This window comes from Symphalangus syndactylus, chromosome 5, assembly GCF_028878055.3.
Source record: "Symphalangus syndactylus isolate Jambi chromosome 5, NHGRI_mSymSyn1-v2.1_pri, whole genome shotgun sequence".
In the NCBI taxonomy this organism is placed as follows: Eukaryota; Metazoa; Chordata; class Mammalia; order Primates; family Hylobatidae; genus Symphalangus; species Symphalangus syndactylus.
Genome location: NC_072427.2, coordinates 38,721,327 through 38,748,369, shown reverse-complemented (window position 1 = coordinate 38,748,369; position 27,043 = coordinate 38,721,327). Strand labels below are relative to the sequence as shown.

The 27,043-nt window shown below is 36.9% G+C and overlaps 1 protein-coding gene across 17 annotated transcripts in view; it reads left to right on the top strand.

The window, feature by feature from the left end:
* Positions 1-27,043, top strand: part of IQCH (IQ motif containing H) — a 256,651-nt gene that overhangs the window by 51,423 nt on the left and 178,185 nt on the right. For 14 of the 17 annotated variants that reach the window (XR_010120697.1, XR_008657668.2, XM_055278018.2 and 11 more), the window contains one exon: positions 682-798. The exons of 2 other annotated variants lie outside the window; for them this stretch is intronic. Coding sequence is in view for 13 of the 15 variants with exons in the window: in XM_055278018.2 (XP_055133993.2) it covers positions 682-798 (117 nt within the window). In the remaining 2 variants the exon portion in view is untranslated. Of the gene's footprint in view, positions 1-681; positions 799-3,171; positions 6,664-27,043 lie in introns of those variants that run through there. One more of the 17 variants, XM_055278023.2, reaches the window with a different exon arrangement.

Here is a 27,043-nt window from a genome sequence, read left to right as displayed (position 1 = left end):
CACCTAGGTGTCCTGACAACTATCTAGTGCCCCTTCCCACCACCACTATGTGGCCCACTCTCATGGTTTATCAAGCATGTCAACAATAACTAATTTGAATTATTTAAAATGAGGAATAAGTGGTTCAAACAAGAGGCTTTTATTTTTTTTCTAATGAAAGCATAAATTATTCCTACAGATAAGAGAATCTCTGTGAAGGAGTAGATAAATTTGTTGTGGTAAATTTACCAGGCCCAAACTGAGATTTACCTGTAAATGTCCCTAGAGGAAAGTGGCCACATTAACAGACCAAGGGAGCCCTCTACCTGTGTATTTGTAGTATAGATTTCATTGACAAAATCCTTGACCTGGAAAGCTAAAAAGAAATTAAGACCAGGTATTCTATCTAGTCCTTTGCCCACCTTGGTTAGCTTCCAGCATTATTTTTGAGAAAATGTGTCTGAGGATGTATTTGTGGGAGCAATGGGATACACGGAGGAAAATCTACAGAAATTTCCTTTTCTCTGTGAATAAAAGGGACTGATTAGCAGCCTAAATAAAAGATCCAAATATATTTTTTTCCAATGAGAATTTCATTAAAATAATTATTTCCAAAGAACTTTAAACTCCTTTGAGGATATAAAATGTTAGTAAGCATTTTTGTTCCTCCAGCATGAAAGTTTCATTGTTTCTTTGTTTCAGCGAAAGATAGGGTTGAATGTAAAAATCATGCAGGATCCTGAAAACATCCACCACAGAGCTGCCGTAAATGCGAACTATGGAATCAGTTTGCCATATATTAATCAGAGAAAAGCATGTGTAAGTAATGAGTTGTTTTAATGAGTTATTTTTTTAAGAAATAAAAGTCATTTATTAGTAGTGTAAGATGTAATGTAGATGTTAAGTAAAGATTGTGATCCTTTTGTCTTTGGAATTTTTTGGAGATGGAGTGACTCTCATTCTGTTTATAATTAGCAATGATTAAGAAAATGTAAGCCTATTTTTGAAGACTTATTTGTAGCTCATTCAGATTTCTCTATTTTATTTGATATTCCTAAATAATCTAGTACCATAATTTTAATGAGGAAATAATTTACTAGCAAAAAGAATTAATAGAGAAATTTTAAATATTGTATTTCTTTGATAGTAGGCTTACCACTAGAAAAATCCAAAATAAAACAGCAGCACAGAATCCTCTTCAATTGTGTATACTGTCATAATGTGCAAATATTTGAGAATATTATTCTAAATCTGAGGCAAGCAGGGACTAATCCTTTATGTCAGCAAAATAATGAGAGGGAAAAATAGTTAAATGTAGATCTGCAGTAAGAGATCTCAGAGTCAATGCCATTTTTGCCATTGACTAGATGCTACCTTGTCCTAAAGCAAGGATTGTACTCTCTATGTTGTGGAGTTTTCTTAGGAGAATTAAGAGTAGTGCTTCATTTTAACTGGGAAAGTATTTAATTTGAGATCATTTCTAACACTGAAAACAATTACTGAGGTAACATATATATTTTTTTTAAATACATTTTTAACCTTTGGCTTCTTTCAAAAGCTCTTAAGTGTATGCCTTGGTGAAATCAAAACTAAAAACAAGATTAATGTTAGGATTAAATTGCAAAGCCATTTCTAACTAGCATAATAGTCTCTTAGATTAATCTTCCAAATTTCCTACATAGACATTTTCAACTGCCTACTTCATTCATGTAACCCTGAAATATATTTTCAGTTTCTTTATATGTGCTTTATGTTATTCTAACAGGTTTGATTTAAGAGCACTTTATCTTACAAATACCTTTATAGCCTAAGAAATAACCAGAAAGTTAGATATTTTTATTCCTGCTGAAACTTTATTTAAAATGTCACTGTGAATAATGTGAAAGGGTTTTTATCTGCTTCCCATGAGCCCAAAGCCCCTGAAATACAAATATTATTTCTCTGGCAACACAGACAGAAGCAGATTTCTCTTTTGTTGTTGTTGGTTTTCCTCTTCCATCTAGAATTAATATTGGCTTAGCTGGAGGAGTACTGAGGCTTTGTAGCCCGAGGTAACTGCTGTGTTTCATGCGAACTTTTTCTGATGAGTACTGGAGTTTTAAAAGGCATATCTCTAGATTTAAAAAGGATTATGCTTTGCTTTATGAATCTGAATGAAGATTCAGACTTAAGTAAATAGAGATTTCAAAATTATATCCAAAACTTGGGGCAGATTCTTAGTCATTAATTATATATTTTTCCAATTTCCAAATAGAATGAGTGCCTTGGATGTTGTATCTATATACTTTGAGCAGAGAATTTGGGAAAGCACTTTCCCTTTTATGACATATAGCTAATAGATATTCATTTACTGTATTAAATCTCCTTTTTCCATCAAACTTGATGCCATAAAAATCTACACCAGAGCAATTTAAAGTTGGATATACCTTGTGTATATTTTTTTCAAACTGTTGGCCTTTTGATCAAATAGTTAGTTGACCCTATCATTTTATGTTGATACAGTTGTATGGTAGTACTAACTGAAAAACAGTATTTTCATTTTGGATTTATAAAACAGAAGCATTGTGCAAAAAGTACTGTGAGAGAAGTGTGTTCAGGTATTTGGTTTTAAACAGTCATATAAAGCATTTGGGGATAAATGCAGTTGTGATTTACCACTTATAAAAATCGTTTCAAAATCACTTACCCAAACTAGAGTAATGTGTCTAGCATTGTGATGTATAGTTAATTAGAAAGGCATCGTCAAAGCTAATCATTTTAGAACTAAACACTCAAAGGGGATTATTATTTGGCTGCCGAGGGCCATGTGTTTCCTTACTTCTTATGAAACTTGATCAGCTTGTCAAAAGCCTGTAAATAACCTTAGACATTTTTGAAAGAGCAAATGTGAATATGTAGCCAATTTCCATTATTTGTTCCTAGAAGCTGGTATCTTCTCCATCTTATGAAGTGGTGTATTCCTCCTGATAATAAGAGGCTGATGCCAGGATTTTAGTGCATTGAAAACACATATACCCCCTGCCACACACAAATACTCATATTGCAAAACCATCTTCAGAATTTTATATCCTGTGACTCTGTTATGTAAAATCAATTTACCAAAAACATATTAAAAGTGAGACTCACTGGTGATTTTTTCAATATCTTCAATCTGCCAAATAGTAACAAACCACCTTCTAACATTTTTTCTAGTAGGTCCTCAAAGGTATGTGGAAACAAGAAGAAATCCCTGGTACTGTTCACGTTCCCTCACTGACATCCAGTTCCAATTAGACTTTATAATACAACACATTAAGAGATCTACAGAAAATTTGACTTTGATTTATTTCTTTTAAATAAAAAGTGTTTCTTAAAAGGCTTGAAACATGTATCTGTTAACATGAATTTTAAAAGAACGATTATGAATGCATAACAAAATAGCCAAACCAAACATTGCTTTGAATTGCTGTACAAATAACTCTGATTATAACTGTTATGACCTAGAAAAGAATCATAAAAACATTTTTCTTTTTGGCAAGATGTGAGTTGCTGTAGAATTATACCAGTTATTTGGTCCCACTTTCCAAATAAATATATATATAATGCAGTGTAAACTTAGAATCTTTTATTTATTCATGAGGTTGAATTTAATACTATTATGATTTCTAGATTTTATGAGTCGTATGTTATGCAGTGTTTTCCACTAACTTAGTTGGGTAGCAACCACACTTCACAAATCATAGTTTCATTCTTTACTGTTTCACTTGGGGTGTACATAGTAATCTCTCTCTCACTGAAAGCATATTCATTTCTGAAATGATAAAGTAATAGAAAGTGAGGCAATTGTGTTAATGTCAAATGATTAGAAGAAGCACCAGAAGTAAGGGGGGGATGGGGGTGGGGGTGGGAGTGGAGAAAGAAGGGCGATTTCAAAACATGATTGTGTTTTAAGCCCATGCATATGGCCACAATTACAGTCACAACATAATTTGGCAATGGTAGCAGAATTAGATTTAAACAAATTGATGTTACACTGCAGTAATTCAGAATGAGCTTGTTGCCTTTATAAACCATAACAAGAAGCAGAGTGAATTAATAAACCCTTCTTGTCAGTAAAAATAAAAAAAGGGAATAATTGCTGAGATGGAGTTAACAGATGACTATAGTCAGCATCCTTTCAGGCTAGATATGGGAAAGTGAAGGTCACCCCCATCTCAGATGACAAAGAGGGAACATTTTGTTGGTAAACAAATTAATCTTTTGAAAGGTCGCCATTTGTTTTAAGTTTTTATCCAGTTCTTGTCATCTGGAATCAGAGATTGACTGTCATTTCACCAGGCAGGGGTGCAGTTGAGGCAGACAAAGCTGCTTCTGTACGTATCAGCATTCCTTGACAAAACTCAGTGCCTGATTGTGATGCTATGGGCTGCTGGTTTACAGCTGTCTCCGGACAAGAATGGAGGCCCACCCTTGAATTCCAATAAGATGGGCCTGCATATTCCGCCTGCTGTAAGCTGGCCCTCTGCCCATAAGTAAAATGTATTGTAGTTCAAGCCAGCAATTATCTCTTTTACTTCCTTCTGTGCTGCTTCTGTTCTCTTTTTCCAAAAACAGATGTGGGTATTCACTCAAGTTCTGCATCTTTTCTTTCTCACACCTGCTGGGGCAGAATTTTGACAGAGGTAGAGTTTGAGGGAGCCAGCAGACAACAATCAGATGCAATTTCTTGGAGAGCAGTTTAAAAAGAAAATGTTGATTTTTCAGGAAATATGGAGTCAGCATCTTGGTCCCCCTCCGTTTTCCCAGGAGCATTTGGTAAATTAAATTAGTTGAACAAAAGGAAATAGCTTTAAAGACATTCTGAAATGCCATATCCTATTTATGACACACAGTCATTACCCAAGGACTGTGGTGGCATGCACAACATCCCACTCCTATCATTTAAAGTGAGCTTTCTCTTCAGGTTGCTTAGAAAGAGTTTTTGACAAAGGAATGACTTTTCATGTCCTTCCTGATTCACAGCCTATAAAATATATTCCACCAATATGGCAGTGATGGTGGTGGTGGAAGTGGTAGTGTATTGCCTTTGTATGTTGTTACTATTTAGAATTTCAATTCTGCATTGGTTTGGAGTAATGGGAAAGCGATGGAATGTTGGCTGGTGGATGGCTGTCTCACTAAAGCCCATTGCTCTGGGGGCAGGGAGAGGCAATGAGAGGCTATAGCCTTGTCAGATAACATTCATAAAAAAAATCTAGCTGTAGTGAGTTCTTTTAATTTCTTTACAGTGATATGTTTCTTGAGCTTCTCTGCCAAGATCCTGTATGCATTCCCAAACCAACCCTATGCTGAACTGAAACCACTTTTTTAGCTCTTAGAATAGTGATTCTGGGTCAGACTGCCTGGTGTGAATCCTTACTAGACTGGGATCTCCCAGAAACAGTCTCCCTTTCCTCATGTAAAATGTCCACAATAAAAGTATCTATCTCATAGGATTGTATTGAGTTTTTAATGAGATAATTCAAAGCACTTAACAAAGGTCCTGGTACAAAGAAGTGTTCTGAAAAATATTAGTTACTACTATTGGCGAGTCTCATATATTGTATTGTGCCATTGTTTTATACTGTCATTTAAAACATATTATTGTAGGGGTCCGGGGAGGGAACCAGAATATTGCTGAGGTCTCCTCCGGGGATACTATTTAATATTTTACATGATTATGCTTTCTTTCCCACACAGATATGAGGACAGGGACCTTGTTGTCTGTTCTGTTTGTCTGTTTTTCAAATCCTCCCCTGCACCAAGCAGTGTTTTACACATATTAGGTACTAAGGACAGGACTGATTTGTCCCCTCCCCTGTCTAGTCTCTGCTCTGAAGCTATATAGACTGATGTTGAGTTTTGAAGTGAAGTAATGATTTTGCTGGCTCCTAGTAGGCCTAGTTGCACAGGATACCCTCTCCATGGGCCATCTGATAGGATTTACCTAGTGAAATGGTGGTACTACTGGATTCTTGTTGCAGCCTTGCCACTAACTAACTAGTGTTTCCAAGAGCAGGTTACTCTGTCTCACTCATTCTCATTTTTCTGTTTTATGAATGGGGGAAGCAAGATGGAGAGGCAATCTGGTGTGCTAGGAGGGGCTTGGAGCTGAGTGGATCAGAATTTGGGTCCTATCTGCTATTTTGCAGTTACTGAACCCTAGGTAAGCAAATTACATTTCAGATCCTGAGTTCCCTCTTTTGTCAAGTCAAGATGATGATGCCTACTAGATAAGGGAGCTATGGAGAATACAGATAATATATTAACATTGCTGGCACATAATGGGTACCTAATAAGGTTCTTACCTTCCTGAAAAATGAATTAGTATTAGAAATCTCTCATTTCCTTCTTCATACTTATGCTTTTAGAAAAGAATCTGATTTGGCTCCTTTCACATCCTAGTGTGAGTGAGTAATAGGATTTAATGTTCATTTTCAAATTGTTAGAGAACTCCAGTGAGTTTCAGAGGGGTTCTAAGCATTTAATTTGCATTTCATTTTTAATGATAAATATTTAAGCATTTTAAGTATAATAAAGAACAATACCTACATATTTCAATTGATGCCAAATTTTAATGCATTCGATCATTTGATCGTCAGTGGGTTAATTTGTGCTTTCAGGCTTACTCTGAGTCTGTGTGTGTACATTTGAATTTCCCATAAAGGTGTTTTTTATTAGATAGGGTGTAGCTTTGTATTAGTCATATTTTGAAATTCAGATCTGCTCATATACACTCCTGTAATAATCATACAAATAAATAAGCAAAGATTAAATAAGCTAATATGTGTGAAGGTCATAAAGCAGTGCCTGACTCCTGGTAATCATTCAATAAACATTAATTGGTATTAGTATTAGAACACATGTGTGCTACTGTCAATTAAAAGCCAGGCAAGTTCTCTGGTGCATACTTTTGGCACAGCATAATAGTCAACTATACAATTACAATAATATAGCCACATTATGATAGTATAGCATCACAGATTGTTTCACTGCTCGATTTAAGTTTGGGTTGGTTCTTACATGATTTGAAATGAGCTATACAGTCTTTGACGGTGCAAGGTTGCAATGTTACTCTATTTACAAATGGAGATAAAAGTCAACAATGAAGCATAATGTCAAAATTTGGACTCAACATGCAAAACAAAATTAGATTTCTTTGAAACTCAGTGACTGTCTGAAAGAGAAGGGTGGCGAGATATCTGAAAAGAAATTTAAATGGGATGTGATAGAACATCCTAAAATGTTACATGACACATTTGAAAAATATTTTTGGTAATTTAGCCCTTCAATTATAGTAGCATTTATTAAGTTTGCCAGACACAGTGTTTTATGTACACTATCTTACTTAACCCTTATACCTCTAAGTAGGTGCCATTTTTATAATCATTTTATAGATAAGGAAACTGAGACTAAGATTAAGCTACTTGCCTGAGGTTGTGCGGTAAGCAAGGGGAGTCAGGATTCAAATTAATTATGAAATCGATTTGTCAAATATCCCCCAATTGACTACTTACCAACTAATCCTTAATTATTAAGGAATGTAAACAGTTGGTAGATATTGTTAGTGATTCTATTTTGAAACAAAAAATTTCTACTATTTTAAAGTTTCTGGATCATTTTAATTGAACTAAATTCTGAGATTATAACCACCATAACAAATTGTTAGCTATTTGAAATTACTTATTTGTTCACATCTGGATTTTCTACATCTTGTGCAGGCAAAATAAAATATATAAATAAATTGTATTCTGTGATAGATGTAAGACTGCAGTTATTTATAACTCTTAATTTCATAATTTGTCTTCATCAAAACGTCCTCATTGTTTCCAGTGTTGGTTTATATTGCTATAACCAGAAATATATAATATAAATACATATATAATAAATATATAATATAAATATTTATATAATATATAATGTAAGCACATACTATATTTAAGTAATAATTATATACATATAGGTACATACTATATGCAATTATGTCATTTATATGTAAGTTTTGACATACACAATTATACTAAATTCTTATAAAATTTGCATTTACTTATTTATCAGCATCTATTTAAGGTTGCATTTGAAAAACTTGTTCTACTGCTGAAAATAAATTTGCAAATCTTTGGCATCAAGTATTACCTCTCCCATGGGTATTTATTTTTTAACAAGAGCAAATCCGCTACTTAATTAAAACAAAGGAGTTAGGCTCTATTAAGGGATTTCAAGCATGAGCGGACAGAGAGAAGAGGGATTTGGGGGAATCCAGGAAGAGTGCCTTTGCACTACTCTGAAATCATTCCAGGTCAGCAGCCACCTGCTGACAGGGCTAGGCCTGCTCCCTTATGATATACTTTTACTTTGTGCCTTTTCACTTTATGACTTGGGCCTTGGACTTAAGTATTTGTTAGACTACATACTGAGAGATAGTGTTTCTTTTTTTTTTTTTTTATTATACTTTAGGTTTTAGGGTACATGTGCACAATGTGCAGGTTTGTTACATATGTATCCATGTGCCATGTTGATTTCCTGCACCCATTAACTCGTCATTTAGCATTAGGTATATCTCCTAATGCTGTCCCTCCCCCCTCCCCGCACCCGACAACAGTCCCCGGAGTCTGATGTTCCCCTTCCTGTGTCCATGAGTTCTCATTGTTCAATTCCCACCTATGAGTGAGAACATGCGGTGTTTGGTTTTTTGTCCTTGCGATAGTTTACTGAGAATGATGTTTTCCAGTTTCATCCATGTCCCTACAAAGGACACGAACTCATCATTTTTTATGGCTGCATAGTATTCCATGGTGTATATGTGCCACATTTTCTTAATCCAGTCTACTGTTGTTGGACATTTGGGTTGGTTCCAACTCTTTGCTATTGTGAATAGTGCCGCAATAAACATACGTGTGCATGTGTCTTTATAGCAGCATGATTTATAGTCCTTTGGGTATATACCCAGTAATGGGATGGCTGGGTCAAATGGTATTTCTAGTTCTAGATCCCTGAGGAATCGCCACACTGACTTCCACAATGGTTGAACTAGTTTACAGTCCCACCAACAGTGTAGAAGTGTTCCTATTTCTCCACATCCTTTCCAGCACCTGTTGTTTCCTGATTTTTTAATGATGGCCATTCTAACTGGTGTGAGATGGTATCTCACTGTGGTTTTGATTTGCATTTCTCTGATGACCAGTGATGATGGGCATTTCTTCATGTGTTTTTTGGCTGCATAAATGTCTTCTTTTGAGAAGTGTCTGTTCATGTCCTTCACCCACTTTTTGATGGGGTTGTTTGTTTTTTTCTTGTAAATTTGTTTGAGTTCATTGTAGATTCTGGATATTAGCCCTTTGTCAGATGAGTAGGTTGCAAAAATTTTCTCACATTCTGTAGGTTGCCTGTTCACTCTGATGGTAGTTTCTTTTGCTGTGCAGAAGCTCTTTAGTTTAATTAGATCCCAAATTGAGAGATAGTGTTTCTAACCTCATAATTAATTCCACTTTGAAAAGCCAAAAATTAGGTAGACAGAGAGACCTGTGTCACATCTATGGTAGGTTTAGGGTACAAGGGTCCATGGGTAGAACTGTATTTCAATAGACAGAGGGAACTGTGTCACACCTATGATAGGTTTAGGGTACAGGGGTCTATGGGTAGAACTGTATTTCAGTATAATAGGTTCCCATGTATTTTATTTAATCCATTTATAAAACATTATTCTGAGAAGGGGTCCATAGACTTCACCAGATTGCCAAAGGGGTTCTCAATGTCTCAAAAGTTAGAGCTGTGATAGATCTTTTCTTTCACACAGAAATCCAGTGTGGGACAAAGTATGCATCAGAACAGAGAAATATCCTAAAAACCCTGTATTCTTTATGGATGAAATATCCACTTCTCTTAGTTGATGGTGCCGAAAACCTACAAAAAGTGGATGCGTCTAGACTACCAGCCCAGATTTTTATAATAATTACATCTTCTTGAGTAAAAATATAAAATTTATGCTTTTGCCTAATTACTGTTGCTTTTCTGTTGCAAGGATGAAAATGGAGCAGCTACAATAATACAGTAAGTGTTCTGTTTAAAATGAAGCAAAGGAAAAATACTACAGCAAGTAGCGTGATAGCATTAGCCACAAGAGAAGTGGGACTAATAGGATTGTTTTTATTGTGGTCCAGGTTAATTATCTACTGAGAGGTTCTTGAGATGAATAAATACTATTGCTGTGTTCTCCAGTATTCTAACCCATTGTACCTTAAACTGTACTTGAATTCAAGTATACATTCCTAGCCTTTTAAAACCTCCTTGGTAGAATAGAAGTTAAGTACCCATAGACTAGAGTTATTCGCCCTACATTTTCTTTAAAAGCATAGCCTCCAAATTACACTACAGAATGTGTAAAGTAAACCCAGAAGATACTTACTTAGAGGAGATTCCTCTCATTAGGCCATAAAGTTTGGGCAATATGACCCGAAAATACCAGATTTATATAATTGATTATTTATATTAAAAGATTATATAATCTTCACAATAGCCTGAAAAATAAATCAGTTTATGGTTGGCAACTAAGAGGTCTGAAAACAGCCATGCATGCTTTAGTAGAAAGAGCCATAGATGGAGAATCAGAGGACTTGGGTTTTCAATCCCGCTCTCAATGCTGGTGCTGTAAACCAAGTTAACATAGGTGTACCACTTAGTCTGTAAAGACAAATTCTTTATCTACATACTGAAAAGATAAATTGGCTACCTCAGAATCATCGTCAGGGCCACAGTCCTGGTTATGTGACTCCCAGATTAATGCTCATTTGGTTCCTTGTGGAACCACCAATCTTTCAAGGATCAGTGTAATTGATGGATGGAGGCAAGCCTTAAGATAGGCCTTAGAGGAACTGATGGGCAAGACTAAAGGAGAGGTGGTGTACATTTTAAGTACCAGAAGCAATACAAGCAAAGGCAGAGGTAGAGAATAGTGAGAGTAATGGAGGATGGCTTAGAGCTTTGCCTAATCAAGTTGTAGAAACCAAAAGATGTGGTTGGCTGTGGAGGCCAGTTGATGGATGGCCTTGAATGGGCCACTGAAATCCAATTGTGTGATTTTCAGTCAGGATCATAGAAGGCAGGGCTTAATGCAGACAGCTTCTGAAGTTAGATCACTTCTCCAGCTGCTTTAACTGAAGGGCAACTTTAGAATTCTTTTGAATGATCTCTATCCTTTGATGTCCTTATTAGTTATTAAACTTTATTTCCTCTCCCTTTGGCTATAAAGCAGTAGTACTTTTTTTAATAACATTATCTCCTGAACTTGTTAGATGATCATAAAACTGCCTAATTAGAGTTCTACAGGCAGCACCTTCCCCTGACCACTTACATACAACTCTCTGTCCCTTTCATATAAATGGCCACTCAGAACTGGCTAATCTAACTGGATGGCTGGGATTTCCTCTCAGTCCCTCTTACTTTCTGTCCTAATGCTGTATGCCCCACTACTACTTATGATTCTGCCTGTAACCTCATACCTAATCCCTACTTCTCAGCCCTCTCTCCAACATTAGCTAAAAGGAGGACTTATTGGGCAAGAGAAGTGGTGGCAAGAGAAAAGGATAGAGAGTAGGAATGGTTGATTCCTCACACTTTCTGACCCCCATCCGCCACCCAACTCTCCTATTGCCATTTCCCAGCCTCAGCACTGGACAGTATGAGCCTCCTCTCCCACTCTCACCCTCTCCCCAACTCTCTTGTGTTCCCAATCTAATAATGCACAGAAATGCCCAAGAGACTATCTTAACCCAAATGTTTTCTGAAATGTGGGTGTGTTTCCAAACTTACCATCTCTTTGTGCTAAATGAAAAAAAAAAAAAGGAAAAGTGGTGTTCATGGAACAGACTTATTACTTCCTGACATTTTTTTCTTTTATATAAGCAGTAAAAACCCTTAGAAAATGTCCAAATTGTTCTTATTTAAAATAGGAGTCACAACATAGTTGTATTGGGTCAGGCAGAAGATAAGTTACTGAAATGACTGCGTGTAAAGGCTAGGTCCACATTACTGAAGTGCTGAACTGAGGAGACAGGCCTTCCCTCCAGGAGGCAGCCACCTTAGCTCTAGCCTTTTGTGGCTGGGTTTCCAAAAGAAGCTGGAAAGTCATGCTTATATTTTTTGTGAAATCTAATTTTTAAATGTGTGATCAGAAAGTTTTTTTAAACCCTGTGTAGTTCGAAGAAAATATTCTTTAGGCCATTCCTGTCTTGCAAGTCAACAATTTAAATCCTCTGGTTCAGAAACAGGAAGAGGTATGGTTTTAGGTGTGATAATATTGATGTCTTGTTGGCAGCTGACTGGCAACTTACAGCCCACTAGAGTGCTAATACCTTAGTGAAGCCCAAGATCTAACCTCAACCTTATAGGATTAGAGATTTGATTTTGCCAGAGTCAGTCAATCTCTTGGGTACAGCTGAACTCACAAGAGACTGATGTACAAACTGAAATGGCACTTTATGTATTCTGAGGAGAGCTACCATGGTCAAACAGACCTGAATGTTCAAATCAGCCTGATCTGATGAGCATATTTTCTCCTTCGTAGAAAGCCACACAGAATCCAGTTAGAAGGCCACTTAGTGAACAGGGAAACCGACTAAGGTAATTAGTTGGACAATCTTCATGGTGGGCAGCAGCATCACACTTTTATAGTCTGATGCATCCATCTGTGAAGCTACATTTGCCAAAAGGATATGAATACATCCCTGTAAAGTGAGTGCTTTGTGGATACTGAGAAATTCGACTCTCCAACTTTTTATAATAAATATTAATAGCTGCTATCTGCTTGGGGTTGACTATGTGTATTATGTTATATCACATTAATCCCTGTGGATTGAGTGATATTATCTCCATCTTACTGGTAACGAAACTTCAGTATAGAGAAATTAAGTTACTTTCTCCAGTCATTCAGTTAGTAAGTGGTAAAACTCAGAATTAGGCTCTATCTGATATTAGAGCCTGTGTTCTTAATCATTGCCTTCCTTATTACTAATTTCCTGCTGTGAAATGCCACTCACCTTCAGATGATGTCTTATGTCTTTGATAACACCAATTAGACTATATTCCCTTTTGGAATCTTTTAATCAGCTTCTACATGGATCTGTCCACATTGATCATGTATCCGTTTTTCTAGTTTAATACTCCGAGTTGGGGTAAGGGGTGGCACATCTCCTTGTCACTAGTTTATACGTCCTATCTGAGTAATTATCCTATCTGAGTAATTATACTATCCAGAGGATGAGAGAAACCCTGGCTGGAACAAACAGAATGTATCAGGAGGAGAAAGAGAAAAATAACAGGCAAGAGGAAACCAGCCCATAGGGGAAGTATTCCTGGGCGATTTCTTGGTAAGAAATGCTGCTTGCCTTATCTCCTCATCTTCCCAAAGCCACTAGGAGCTACTTTTAGAGAAAAATAATTCTCCTTTCTCCTTGTCTAGCTGGTGAGAGGCCCAGATATGTCTAATGGGTAGGCTCAGATTTACTAATACGTTATATGAGCTGGCCTGGGGACCTAACCACTTTAAGATTGTTCCTAAGAAAACTCAATTTTCTGAGTTCCAAAATGCCCTTTTCCATTTCTCACTTAAGATGGGGCTGACCCTTATAGAAGGTTATCAGGAGGAGTTGTATAGTGAAAACAGTGACCCAAGAGAGCACTAGCATTGTCTTCTCCACTCACTTAAAAGTTTACTCCATATCTAATACTGGGTTAGTTTAACATAACCATAATTTTGGGCGGGAGGTTTTACTTTTTCAGAAAAGGATTTTCAAACTGTAACCATCTTGTGGAATTATGTCATCTAATTTATGGAATTAGCATTTAATCTAAACATTTACATCCCAGGGAAAGTACCTATCACCAACTTTCTACCATCTTGGGTTTATTATTCCATTTATCCATAGTTTAAAGTGTAGATACTGGACTTTAATTGAAAGGAAGGTAAATTAAAATTTAGCTATTAAGCAATAGCTAACATTTCTGAGGGCTTCTCTGAGTTGGGCATGGTGTTAAGTACACTTTACATGGATCATCTCATGTAATCCTCACAGTAACCCTAAGAGGTAAGTACTATTCCTACTTTCATTTTACATTTGGGGAAACTGAGGCAAAAAAGCAGTTAAATAAAATTCACCCAGAGTCACACAGGCTAAGTCAAAGGATCATAATTCAAACTCAGCCAGTCGGACTTTCAACCTAGCATTCTTTATCCTTATTCTATACTACCCTCCAGGTAGCTTTGAGGGTGGTGATTTTGACCTGCATTTGAGGGACAGATCTGGGCCCAGTCAAAGATTGCTTTCTTAATGACAAAGGAATTTGATGAAGAAATTTCTCTGCCCCAATCTGAGACAGAAGTAAAAGATCGGAGTATTTAATAAAAGGCCGTGTTAACTCAAGGACTAGAACAAGAAGATGAGCTAGTACTTTTAAGATGAAAACTTCCACAACTACATTCATATCTCTAACTTCAGACATAATGTCCAACCTTGTCAGAATGCAATATAAATTTGCATTTATTTTTGTGTGACTTTGAATAATAACTTGTTAAAGACCTGTATAATTGAGTGAGAACTATGTTAAGTTTTTCTTTTTCTTTTTTATTTTTATTTTTTTGAGACGGAGTCTCACTCTGTCGCCCAGGCTGTAGTGCAGTGGCGTGATCTCGGCTCACTGCAACCTCCACCTCCTAGGTTCAAGTGATTCTCCTGCCTCAGCCTTCTGAGTAGCTGGGATTACAGGTGCACACCATCACGCCCGGCTAATTTCTGTATTTTTTTAGTAGAGACACGGTTTCACTATGTTGGCCAGGCTGGTCTCGAACTCCTGACCTCAAATGATCTGCCTGCCTCAGCCTCCCAAAGTGCTGGGATTACAAGTGTGACAAGCACACCTGGCCAGCCCTCTTTTTGTCCATAATAATGTCTATCCAGCTCTTTTAAGGTAGAATTAATTTTCCCTTGCCTAGGCAATCATAGCATGATTTTAAAGCATTCATATGGTATACCTTGAATTGAAAAGGGACTTTGTATCTTTTCCTCTTGTTAGATCTCCTGGAAGGCAAGAGCCATATTTTTTTCACTTAAATATCTTCTAGGGTACTTTACAAAATGCATTATGCATAGAAGGTACTCAATAAATGATTAATTTAATTCAATAAAATGTAATTGAATGTTTGAAGAGGAAGGATTCTGTAGAGAAGTGACAGGGCAGGGAGGGTCTGTCTAGTCTCATGGGCATGGTTTTGAGCCGTATTTCTCTCATCTCTCCATCTTCTTCTTCCCACCCCCAAGCCCTACACACAACTTCCCTTAGGTGATTGTAGCACAATCCTAGGGCTTATGTTTTGGAAGTGAGCCCAAGGCCCAGGTAGTCAACATAGCAGCTGGCTTCAGGAAGCAAACATGAAGCTTTGTTCACCCCCGTGCCCAATTTTCTGATTGTAACACTTTTTTCACATTCTCATTGAAGAAAACTTGGAAAATACAAGGGTTGAAAGATAAAAAATTATATAACCTCAATCCCTCTACCTAGAGATAATTATTATGAACATTTAAATGGATTTATTTTCCATGTTTGGATGTATGATCTTTCTTCCTTCCTCCTTCTTGCCTGCCTTTCCTTCCTTGCTTCTTTCCTTCCTTCTCCCTTCCCTCCTCTTCTTTTTGTTTCTTTCTCTTTATTTCTCTTCTCCCTCTCCACAGTCCCCTCTCTAATGAAGAACACATGTACCTAGTAATAATCTTCACATAAAAAGTGGGGGACCTATGTCAAGAAAACTACAAAACTTTAATGAACAACATCAGAGAACATTTGAATAAATGGAAAGACATTATCATATTCCTGAGAAGGAAAATGTTTATAAGTATGCCAGTTCTTCCCACATTAATCTTTATGTCCGATGTAATTCCAATCAAAATTCATATGGGTTTTATTTGGTTTGCATGGAATATTAATTTTTTCAACTTGCTAGTGTTCATCATCTTGAAGAATAGGCAAAAGACCTAGTTTTTTTTCCCTAAATAAGATTAATGAAGGTGAACTTTTTATACCACTTATTAAAACATATAATAAAATTACAATAATTATTTCTATAGGTAGAAAAATTGATAGATCAATGGAGTTAAAAACTCAGCATAGATATTGCCCTTAGTGTAAAAAATAACTTGAAATGTAATAAAGGTGACACTGTAAGTCAATGGGAAAGGGAGGACTTGTTAGATGAATGGTGCCAAGTCACTTGGCTAATGATTTGGGGAAAAAAAATAGATTAAATCCTATCCTTGCATTCTATACAAAGAAAACTCCGGATGGATTAAACTAAAGTAAGATGTTTAAAAAAGAAGAAATAAAGAAATTAGGGCCAGGTGCAGTGGCTCATGCCTGTAATCCCAGCACTTTGGGAGGCCGAGGTGGGCATATCATGAGGTCAGGAGATCGAGACCATCCTGGCTAACATGGTGAAACCCCATTTCTACTAAAAATACAAAAAATTAACCGGGTGTGGTGGCTGGTGCCTGTAGTCCCAGCTACTAGGGGGGCTGAGGCAGGAGAATGGCGTGAACCCAGGAGGTGGAGCTTGCAGTGAGCCGAGATTGCACCACTGCACTCCAGCCTGGTGACAGAATGAGACTCTGTCGAAAGAAAGAAAGAGAGAGAGAGAAAGAAAGAAAGAAATCTAACATCATAACCTCATATAATATTGACAATCCTCATTACAAGAAAAGTCCATGTTTATATTAGGCTCCAATCCTAGATCTGGCACTAATTCCTAGGTGATATTCTTGGGGCAAATCACTTATATTTCATGGGCTTTAGTGTGTTTATTTGTCAATTTGAGGTATTGGATCAAATCATCTCTAAGATCTCTTCTAGTTCTCATCATCCATAATTCTGATCAAAGTCTGTTTCCTTTGGTTTCCTTCCTTCCTCATTTATGACCACCAACACATGACATATGAGACAGAAAAGCAGACTAGGTGAAACTGTTTTCTGTACTAATTGTGGAAATAAAGTTCACAGAAGGTATTGTTTTTTCAGTTTATGCATTCAAGAGAGCATTTGTTGAGTGCTTTCTATGTATGCAACAAAATATGCAACCTGTCCTCATCACTTTTACTTGTTACTATTTTTAATACTCAGAGCATATTAGAGACATCGTCACTCCCAATTTCTGAGTCATATAATTTACATATGGCTCTTTCAGAATTTGAAGATATATTTTATTTTGACAATCTGATTCAGAATCTAAAAAAATTATTTGAAGAGAAATTGTGAAAAAGGACAAACTCTTACACACACACATACCTACAATATTAAAATGATCGAATGAATATTCCTTAAAAATTGGCTTCATTACTAAATGAGTTAATTTTTTTAATGGACTGTATTTGAGGTTAATCCCTTCATTGACTTCCGCAAAAATACCTGAACTGTAAGCGCTCCTAGCCTCCTTTCAGGTTTGCTTAGGCATCTCTTCCACAGACTTTACTGATACAGCATAGAAATTATGGCAAAGCCCAGTGGAGTCATTGAAGTAAAAGTCTTAATACTGCTCAGGAAGGGATGCCAAATTAAATAAAAAGAGCCCCAGCAGTTCTGCAGCTGCGTGCCAACCCAACTGCTGGGATGAGGTAAATGAGGACCAAACTTTATTTCACTTATGACCCCAGCCAGTATTTAAACGAAAATGCCTAGAGACTGGCACACTGCTCTGTAATAAGGAATAAAAAGCAAGAGCAAAAATAATTATAATAAATGATAAACTCATTCCCAAAGTCTTTCTTAGATCTTAACTGAAATGACTACCATTTAAACTCATTTCTTCTGATGTGGTATCAAGTATACACATTTTTTCTTATGAAATGTAATAGTCATGTAAGTGAAATGGATAGTACTTTATTCTCTAGTAATTACTTTCCAAGGTTAAAATTTCTGTTGGAATGCCACAAATAAATATTATTAAATATAGTGAGAAAAAATAGCAACAAGGAATCATTACATTTTTGTCAACCTGAATTCCTCAGAAAATTCTGAGTCCAGTGTGTCTCAAGCTCTTTCGAAGAAAAGTTTTATGTAAAATCAAGTTATCACTTGTATTTTATTAATAGCTTTACAGAATGGACTCCTATTAACAAATTATAGTAATATCATTGTTAGCTATGTGTTAATCCTTGGATCATTTTTTTCCCTAAAATGTAGCCCAAAGAATGCTGGTTCTTTGGAATGTTAATAGGTATTCCATGCAAAAAGAGTATTGTGGTCCCATAAAATTGGGAAACATGAGGTTAAAGAGAGTCAGACTGATTTTTATACCATTAAGCCACCTGGAGTCACTAACATGCTGATGTGCCTTATGAATCTTTAAGAAGGGGGAACGCAGTTAGCAATGTTTCCCAAACTTCTTCAGAGCCCCTTTCTGCAGAATAGCTCACAGAACTACATTCTGAGGAACACACTTTAGGAAATTTTGCTTAAGTGCTGGATTTCATAACAATTTTAATGGAAAATTTTCTAGACTATATTACATACTTTCCTTCGTTAGTCACATTTTACCATAAGTCACTGTTTTTTGGGGGGATTTGGGGCATCATAATAGCTCTACTTTATGTGATGCACTGTATGGGGTCTGTGAGACATGCAGGTGCCTACACTTCAGATAGCTGCTATGTGTTCAAAATAGTATTTCTGTGGCAGTTTCCTCCACAGTCATTTCTATTCACCACATTCTTTAAGTCTGTGTTCACAATCCCCCTTGTCACTTCTGCTGCTAACTACCCTTTTATCATCCTAAAACCCCTTCCAGCTCTGCAAATTATGACCCCATATATGCCTTTTCTTTCTTTCTTTCTTTCTTTACTTTTCTTTTCTTTTCTTTTCTTTCTTTCTTTCTTTTTCTTTCTTTTTCTTTCTTTTTTCTTTCTTTCTCTCTCTCTCTCTCCCTTCCTTCCTGTCTCTTTCCTCTCTCTCTCTCTTCTCTTTCTTTTTTTTCTGTGTTCTCTCTTTTTCCTTATGCCCTGCCTGTCCTGAGCTTTGGCAGCAGGGTGCCTTGGTTTTTATCAGAAGCCAAATGGCAACACTGTTTTCCCCAGGTTATTGAATCCACCAATCCCAGCTTTGTTTCCACTCACACTTGGAAACTTTTCATTTAGTTCCCTTTCCATATTCATATCTGACCTATACAATATACTCTGTACAATTTCAGTCTTTTTAAATTGATTGAAACTTATTTAATGGCCTAGGATATCATTTATGTTGGTGAATACAATGGCGTGATCTTGGCTCACTGCAACCTCCACCTCCCGGGCTCAAGTGATTCTCCTTTCTCAGCCTCCCAAGCAGCTGGGATTACAGGCACTCACCACCAGGCCTGGCTAGTTTTTGTATTTTTAGTAGAGATGGGGTTTCACCGTGTTGACCAGGCTGGTCTCGTACTCCTCAACTTGTGATCCACCCACCTCAGTCTCCCAAAGTGCTGGGATTACAGGCGTGAGCCACCACGCCCAGCCTCAAGCATTTCTTAAAAGAAAGCTCATGCCTGCTGGTAACACTTGCTTGTCTTTTGTCCAAAAAAAAAAAAAAAAATTCTTTAGATTGGCCAAGCATGGTGGCTCACAGTTATAATCCGAGCACTTTGGGAAGCCAAAGCAGGCGATCACTTGGGGTGTGGAGTTCAAGACCAGCCTGGCCAACATGACAAAATCCCGCCTCTACTGAAAATATAAAAATTAGCCAGGGGTGGTGGCACATGCCTGTAAGCTCAGCTACTCAGGTGGCTGAGACAGGAGAATTGCTTGAACCTGGGAGGCAGAGGTTGCAGTGAGCAAAGATAGCTCCATTGCACTCCAGCCTGGGCAACAACGGCGAGACTCTGTCTAAAAAAAAAAAAAAAGTCAAAGTATTTAGATTACCTTTATTTTGAAAGATTTTTCCCTGGGTATAGAATTTGGGGTAGCCATGTTTTTTGTTTTTGGTTTTTTCCTTATTCAGTGCTTTAAAGTTCCATTGTTTCTGATGAGAAGTCAACCATTATTCAAATAATTGATCCCCTGTGTGTATAATGGATCTTTTTTCTTTTCTGGCTGCTTTCAAGATTTTCTTGCCTTCTACTTCCAGGGGTTTGATTATCATATGCTTGAATGTAGTTTTCTTTGTGTTTATTCTGCTTGGGGTTCATTGTATGAGTTTCTAGGATCTGTAAGCTTCTGTTTTTTTTAACAAATTGGGGAAGATTTTGGCCATTGTTTCTTTAAATATTTTTCTCTATAATTCTCTCCCTCGTCTCCTTCTGGGGCTTCAATTACATGCAGATTATACCACATGATATTGTCCTACAGGTCACTGAAGAACCATTATGTAAAATTTTTTTCTTGTTATTCAGATTAGGTAATAGCTATTGATTGCTCTTCAAGTTCCCTACCCTTTCTTCTGCCCACTCTAATTTGCTATCAAACCTATTTGATTAATTTTTTATTTCAAATATTTTACTTTCGGTTTTAGAATTTCCATTTAGTCCTCTTTTATATACATTTAATTTCTCTGCCTAGAGAAATGTGTTCATTTAGTATTATTATTTTTTTAAGGTCCTTAAAATATGTATAACAGCAGCTCTAGAGTCCTTATCTGCTCATTCTAATATCAGAGTCATCTTAGGATCTGTTTTTATTGCCTACTTTTTCTTTTGACTATGGACTATCTCTTCCTATTTCTTTGTATATACAGGAACTTTTATTGTTATGAACATTATAAATGATACGTTGTAGAGACTTGGAATTTTTATCTTGCTTCCTAAAGTGCTGATTCTTATTCAAGTAGGCAGTTAATTTGGCTAGATTCAAACTCTAGACTCTATCCCTGCTGTGGTTTGTAGCAGCTGAAATCTCTGCTCATTTTTTAAAAGTCTTTAATGGTTCCATCCTGGTTGGGCCCCTTTAAAACCTCTTTCAGATACGTGAAGCTCAGAGGTCAGCCAAGGATTTATATGTCATTTATTTGCAAATTTTGGAATCTCCTGTCCTTCTTGCAATTTCCTCATTTCTATTATTTCTCCCTATTTTCAGCTTTTATGACAGCACTAAACTCCATCCTCTGACTTTCAAGCCAGTAAGACTGTGTTTTTCTTCTTGAATTATAGCCACTCTGCCTCTCATAGTCTGAGAAGTACTTCCAGGCCAGAAATTACACACACATAAATCTCAACTGTTGCAGTTCCCTTCTTTCAAGATCAGCTACCCTCTAGCTTTTGCCTGCTTTCATTCTCAGTGCCTTCAATAGTTGGAGTTTTGTGGGTTTTTTTGTTTGTTTGTTTTTAGTTTTTTTTTACATTTTGTCCAGAGTTTGTTATTATTGTCCTCAGGAGAGAGAGTCTTTTATAAGCTGCTCCACCATTACCATAAAGGTAATACTTGCTATTGTATTACCTTTATCAAAATAGAAAATATTTGCTACTATTATGTCCATTTTAATTGCTCCTTCCCAGAAAGTCTTAAGTGATTGTTTTTTAAAACATTCTTTGCTCTTTTTCTTCTTCAATTGAGATAATAAGACAGAATTAAATGAGTTTTGAATTGCATAATGCCTTCAGGATAGTATACAAATAATTATAATATATGTTATAAATGTAACAAGATAAGTAAAAAGAAAAACTATAGAAAATCAGAGGAAGAAGAGATCAGAAGTGATTTCCTACAGGAGATTACATTTAAGCTAGTTGTTAAAGGGTGACAATTTAATAGCAGAGCCTAGAGGCGGAGAATATTCTAGAAGGAACATTATAAGAAATGCAAAAAAGTGCTAGGTGAGGCTCAAGTCTTACTGATTGTATGTATAATTTATGACTTAAAATCAATACTTAAAAGTTCATGACATGAACATACTGCTGTACACAACAACATGGTGAATCTCACAACCAGTTTTGAAAGAAAAAAGCCAGATACAAAAGAATGTATACTGTAATAATCTATTTATATAAAGTTTGAAAACAGAAAAACAATAGGTGGCAATAGAATTTAGAATGCTGGCTGCCTTTGAGTTGTGGTAGTGACTGGGAGGGAGCAGACAAGGGGCTTCTGGTGTCTGTAATGCTCTACTCCTTGCTCTGGATACTAGTTACCCACAGTGGTCACTTGATAACAATTCATCACTTGTGCCTTTTATAAAATGAATATTGTGGCTAGGCATGGTGGCTCACACTTGTAATCCCAGCACTTTGGAAGGCTGAGGTGGGAGGATCACTTGAGCCTAGGAGTTTAAGACTAGCCTGGACACCATGGTGAAACCTAATCTCTACACAAAATACAAAAATTACCCAGGCCTGGTGGTGTGCACCTGTAGTTCCAGCTACTCAAGAGGCTGAGGTAGGAGGATTGCTTGAGCCCAGGAGGTCGAGGCTGTAGTGAGCTGTGATTACAACACTGCACCCCAGCCTGGGCAACAGAGCAAGACCTTGTCTCAAAAAAAAAAAAAAGAAAAAGAAAAAAAATAATGTACTTCAAAAAAATGTTTACATGGAAAAAAAAAAACCATTCCTGGTGTGAAAAATAATTTATGGAGTGCATCTCCATATATTAATTCATTAATTCCTCACAATAGCCTTATGGAAGAACAGTGATGGTGAATTTTATGTAAAATAGGATTCTATAAATTCAAAATATCATGATATAGAAACCAGGTCTCTCTGTCACTCAGGCTGGAATGTAGTAGCATAATCATAGCTCACTGTAGCCTTAAACTCCTGGGCTCAAGCAATCCTCTCACCTCACTCAGCCTCCCAAGTAGCTGAGATTACAGGTGCATGCCCAGATAATTTTTTTTATTTTTTGTAGAGACTAGATCTTACTATGTGGCTTAGTCTGGTCTCGAACTCCTGGCCTTAAGCAATCCTCCCACATCACCCTCCCAAAGCACTGGGATTGCAGGCATGAGCCGCTGCACCCAGCCAAATTCTGGCTTTATACATAAAGTTTGAAATAATTCACATTTGAGTGAATTTTATATATATACACACACACACACACATAGTGAATTATATATGTGTGTGTGTGTGTGTCCTGTATTATTTAGGATATGAGCTTGAAAATGTAGAAAATAACAATAGATTAAATACAACCATAATTAACAGTTTGAGCATAGATGTTTGTGGCTCATCTGGCAGTTCCACAATGTCAGGTCCATACACACTTTCCATCTGACTGCCCTGACCTCCTGGACAGGCATCTTGTGATCTCAGGTGGCTACTTGGCTCCCACCATCATGTCTTTATTTCAGTCAGTAGAGTCAGTAGGTTCCTATAACACTGGCCAGAACCTTGTCTGAAAGCCACACAAAGCTGCAAGGCAGTCTGGGAGATGTAATTTCTGGATGTCAGCCAGCAGTATTTGCCATACCTGCCATTCTTTACCTGTCTTGAATTATGTGAGTTCAGAATTATGAAATGCTTCCAGAAGCAGATCCTTTACATAAAAATTACTTGCCCTGTAGGTAAGAGGATTCCTATTTTACAGAAGATAAAGCTGAGACTCAGAGAAGTTAAATAACATACACTCTGCACATTGCTAATTAAGTGACAGAGCTAGGAATCCAGTCCAGTGCTCCAAGCCCAAGATTCTTGCCTTTATTATAGATGCCTCCCCAGGGAATTTTCTTCTGTCTCCAAGAATGCTGGTAAACCTGACAGAGAGGAAGTGAGACACCTATTGTATTTAAGTTAAGTGGCACCAAGAAAGACCTGAGAAAGCTGGCAGAGTGGTAGGACATAGGGTAGAGCCGGTGACCTAAGCTGTGCTTGGTGAAAGCATCAGAAACTAAGAAAGTAAAGTAAAAAACAAAAAACAAACAAAAAAGCCCCACTGGGCCATGAAGCAGTGACATGCATTTTTCATTCTGCCTCTGAAATTGATAAACTGTATGCTTTGGCTATTTTTCCTTTCTGATTCTTAGTTTGCCTCTTCCATAACATGGGGAGGGGGTTGGGGGAGGGTTGCCGAATATGATCATCCAGGTTGAGCACAAATTCACTAAGCAGAAGATATGGGAGCAAAGTAGAGAGGTACAGCATAGCTCCAATCCTAACCTTTCCCTACCCTCCAAGTACTACCAGTAAATTATAAAAATACTGAGATTCTCAAAAATACTACAAAATCTGGAAAGAAGACAGTCAAGCAGACATCCTTATTTTTTCTGTCTTTTGACTACATAGGCTTTTAAGAAACATGAAATTGGAAAGTATATAATGTGTCTGATACTTTCTAAGAGAAGCAGAGTCTTCAGGACTCTATGAAAATATTCCAAAGTCCTTAGGGGTTGAAGGTAGGGAGAGATGGTGTTATCTTCAACTAAGTAAGCAAGGCCTGATAGAGGATGTTTCTCAAGATCTCAAGAGAGGCAGGAGAGCCTGAAAACTTTAACAAGGACTGCATACCTCAACAGAGGCTTCCCCGCTCCAAGCCCTCAGGTAAAAGAAAGGTAGAAAAAACCCAGAATGCCCAGTTCTCACATGTTGCTGGGAGAGATCACATACTGGTACCAGATAATGGGAGAGGAGATTCTACATCACAGCAAGTAGAATGTCTGGACAGAGCTACCCAAGTATGCACAAGGGAAAAAGAAATGATATGGTCACTATATGGATTTCCTGTCGTCTTTGCATTTTCTCCACGTCAGTATTTCACCCACAGCTAACGAAAGCAAGGGAGGGGAAATGGAAGGGAGAATTAGGGGCTGCAAAAGACAAAGCCTAACCTAGAAAAAACATAAATGAAGGAACAGAAGGAATTTTCTCACAATTTCTTCACATTATACTACAACTTAATAAGAACATAAATTAATTAAAACTAGAGCTCAAACATGAGATGATAAAATAGCAGAATAAAAAAAGGGAGATTGCAGATATAAGGAAACAAATTGAATACCAGAATACTTTATGGAACTCATAAATAAACTATAAATACAATGAACATAACAAACACTGCTGAATATTAAAATACTGACATAGAGAAAAGACTGTAAGTACAGTAAATGCAGAAGAAAAAGACAAAGGAGGTTAATTAGAAGCTAATAGATATACCTATTCAGTACAAACTATAACAGAAATCCAAAAATATAATGACTTAAATAAATTACTGCATTTCTCACTCTCAAAACAGTCCACAAATGAGAAGTCCAAGGCTGGCAGGACAGCTCTGCTCCACACAGTCATTCAAGATACGATTTCTTTCATCTTGATCTCCATCAGCTGCTCATTACAGTAGTTACAGGACATTCTAATCCCAATGGTGGAAGCTGGCTCCTCTCCACACGCACATTTCAGCCCATAGGAAGGATGATAGTACTGCCAAGCACTCTGAGGACATGACCCAGAGGTTACACAGATCACTTCTGCTTACATCTTATTGGCCGGAATTTGGTCACTGGTCCACATTTAGCCACAGGGGATGCTGGGAAATGTATTCTGTAAGTGGACAGCCATGTACTCAGCTAAAACTCAGGATATCCTATTCTGAAAGGAACCAAGTACCACAATATGAAAGATAAGGATGAGCCAACATTTAAGGATATTTGGTGTCCCTAAAACAGAGAACCCAGAAAATGAAAGAGAAAGGGTATTCGATAATACAAGGTAAGAAAATTTTCTCAAAGTCAAGAAAGAACTGAGTCTACAGGTAAAAAGAAAACATCAAATCCCAGGAAAATTTGATTTTGAATATTTAACATACAAATATATTTTAGTTAAATATTTGGATTTCAAAGACAAAGAATGCTTCAGACATCCAGATGAGAAGAAAGTAAATCACCAACTGGGGTGGAAAAGCAGATGGCTGTCAGACTTCACAATAATTCTCATTGTGGAAGAAAATGGTGCAATGTCTACAAAATTTGGAGAAAATAAAGGATGACCCCAGATGTAATTCAAGTATGACTTGCTTTAATTCTAGTAAAGTACACATGAACGCTTGTTGGGAAAAAATACTCGATAACCAAAGCTAGCCAATTAAGAGATGAATCAAGGAGCTCAAGCAGAGAGGCCACGACAAATGAACTATTTGTGAGCACTGGACCCATTTACATGTAGAGCTAATACTAAACAATCATAGAATCATGGTACCAAAACAGAATGTGAACATTATAAATCTGGATGGTGCAAAAATAATGATACAATCAAGACTGGGGAGGTGAGGGAGTGGAGATCAGGGCATCAAGAGAGTTCTAATTTTCTCACCATTTGAAGCTAAGATATAGTATTCAAAATAAAATCATGTAGTAAATAGATCTAAATGTTTTTCAGAATCAACTTTATTTAACTCTAGAGCAGGGGTACACAAACTACTGCTTGATGGCAGGCCACCTGTTTTTGTAAATAAAGTTTTTGTCCATTTGGGCTGCTGTAACAAAAATACGATAAACTAGGTGGTTTATAAACAACAGAAATTTATTTCTCACAGTTTTGGAAGCTGAGAAGTCCAAAATCAAGCTGCTGGCAGATTTGGTGTCTGGTGAGGACCTGTTTCCTGGTTCATAGATGGCGCCTTCTCTCTGTGTCCTCACATGATGGAGGGGACGTAGCAGCTCTCTGGGGTCTCTTTTTATAATCCCATTCATGACGATTCCATCCTCATGATCTAACCACCTTCCAAAGGCCCCATCTCTTAAAAGTATCACATTGGTGATCAAGTTTCAGCATGTAAATTTAGGCAGGACACTAACATTCAGACCACAGCATACAGCTTCACTCATTTATTTACAAATTGTCTGCCTGCTGCTTTTAACTACAAAACAACAGATCTGAACAGAGCCTTCATCCCTAAAATATTTGTTATTTGGCCCTTTAAGGAAAAATTTGCCAGCCCTTGCAGAGGAATCATTTTTAATTCAGAGAAATCTTGTGGTAAAGAAATATTTATTTGAAGTTTAATAATGTGTTAGGTTTAATTCAGCCTTTTTTCCTCATGTAAAATTAATAAGTCCTACTTTTTATACAAGGATGTATCAATCATTCTAAAGATGTCAGGGATGATGGATCACCTGATGATAT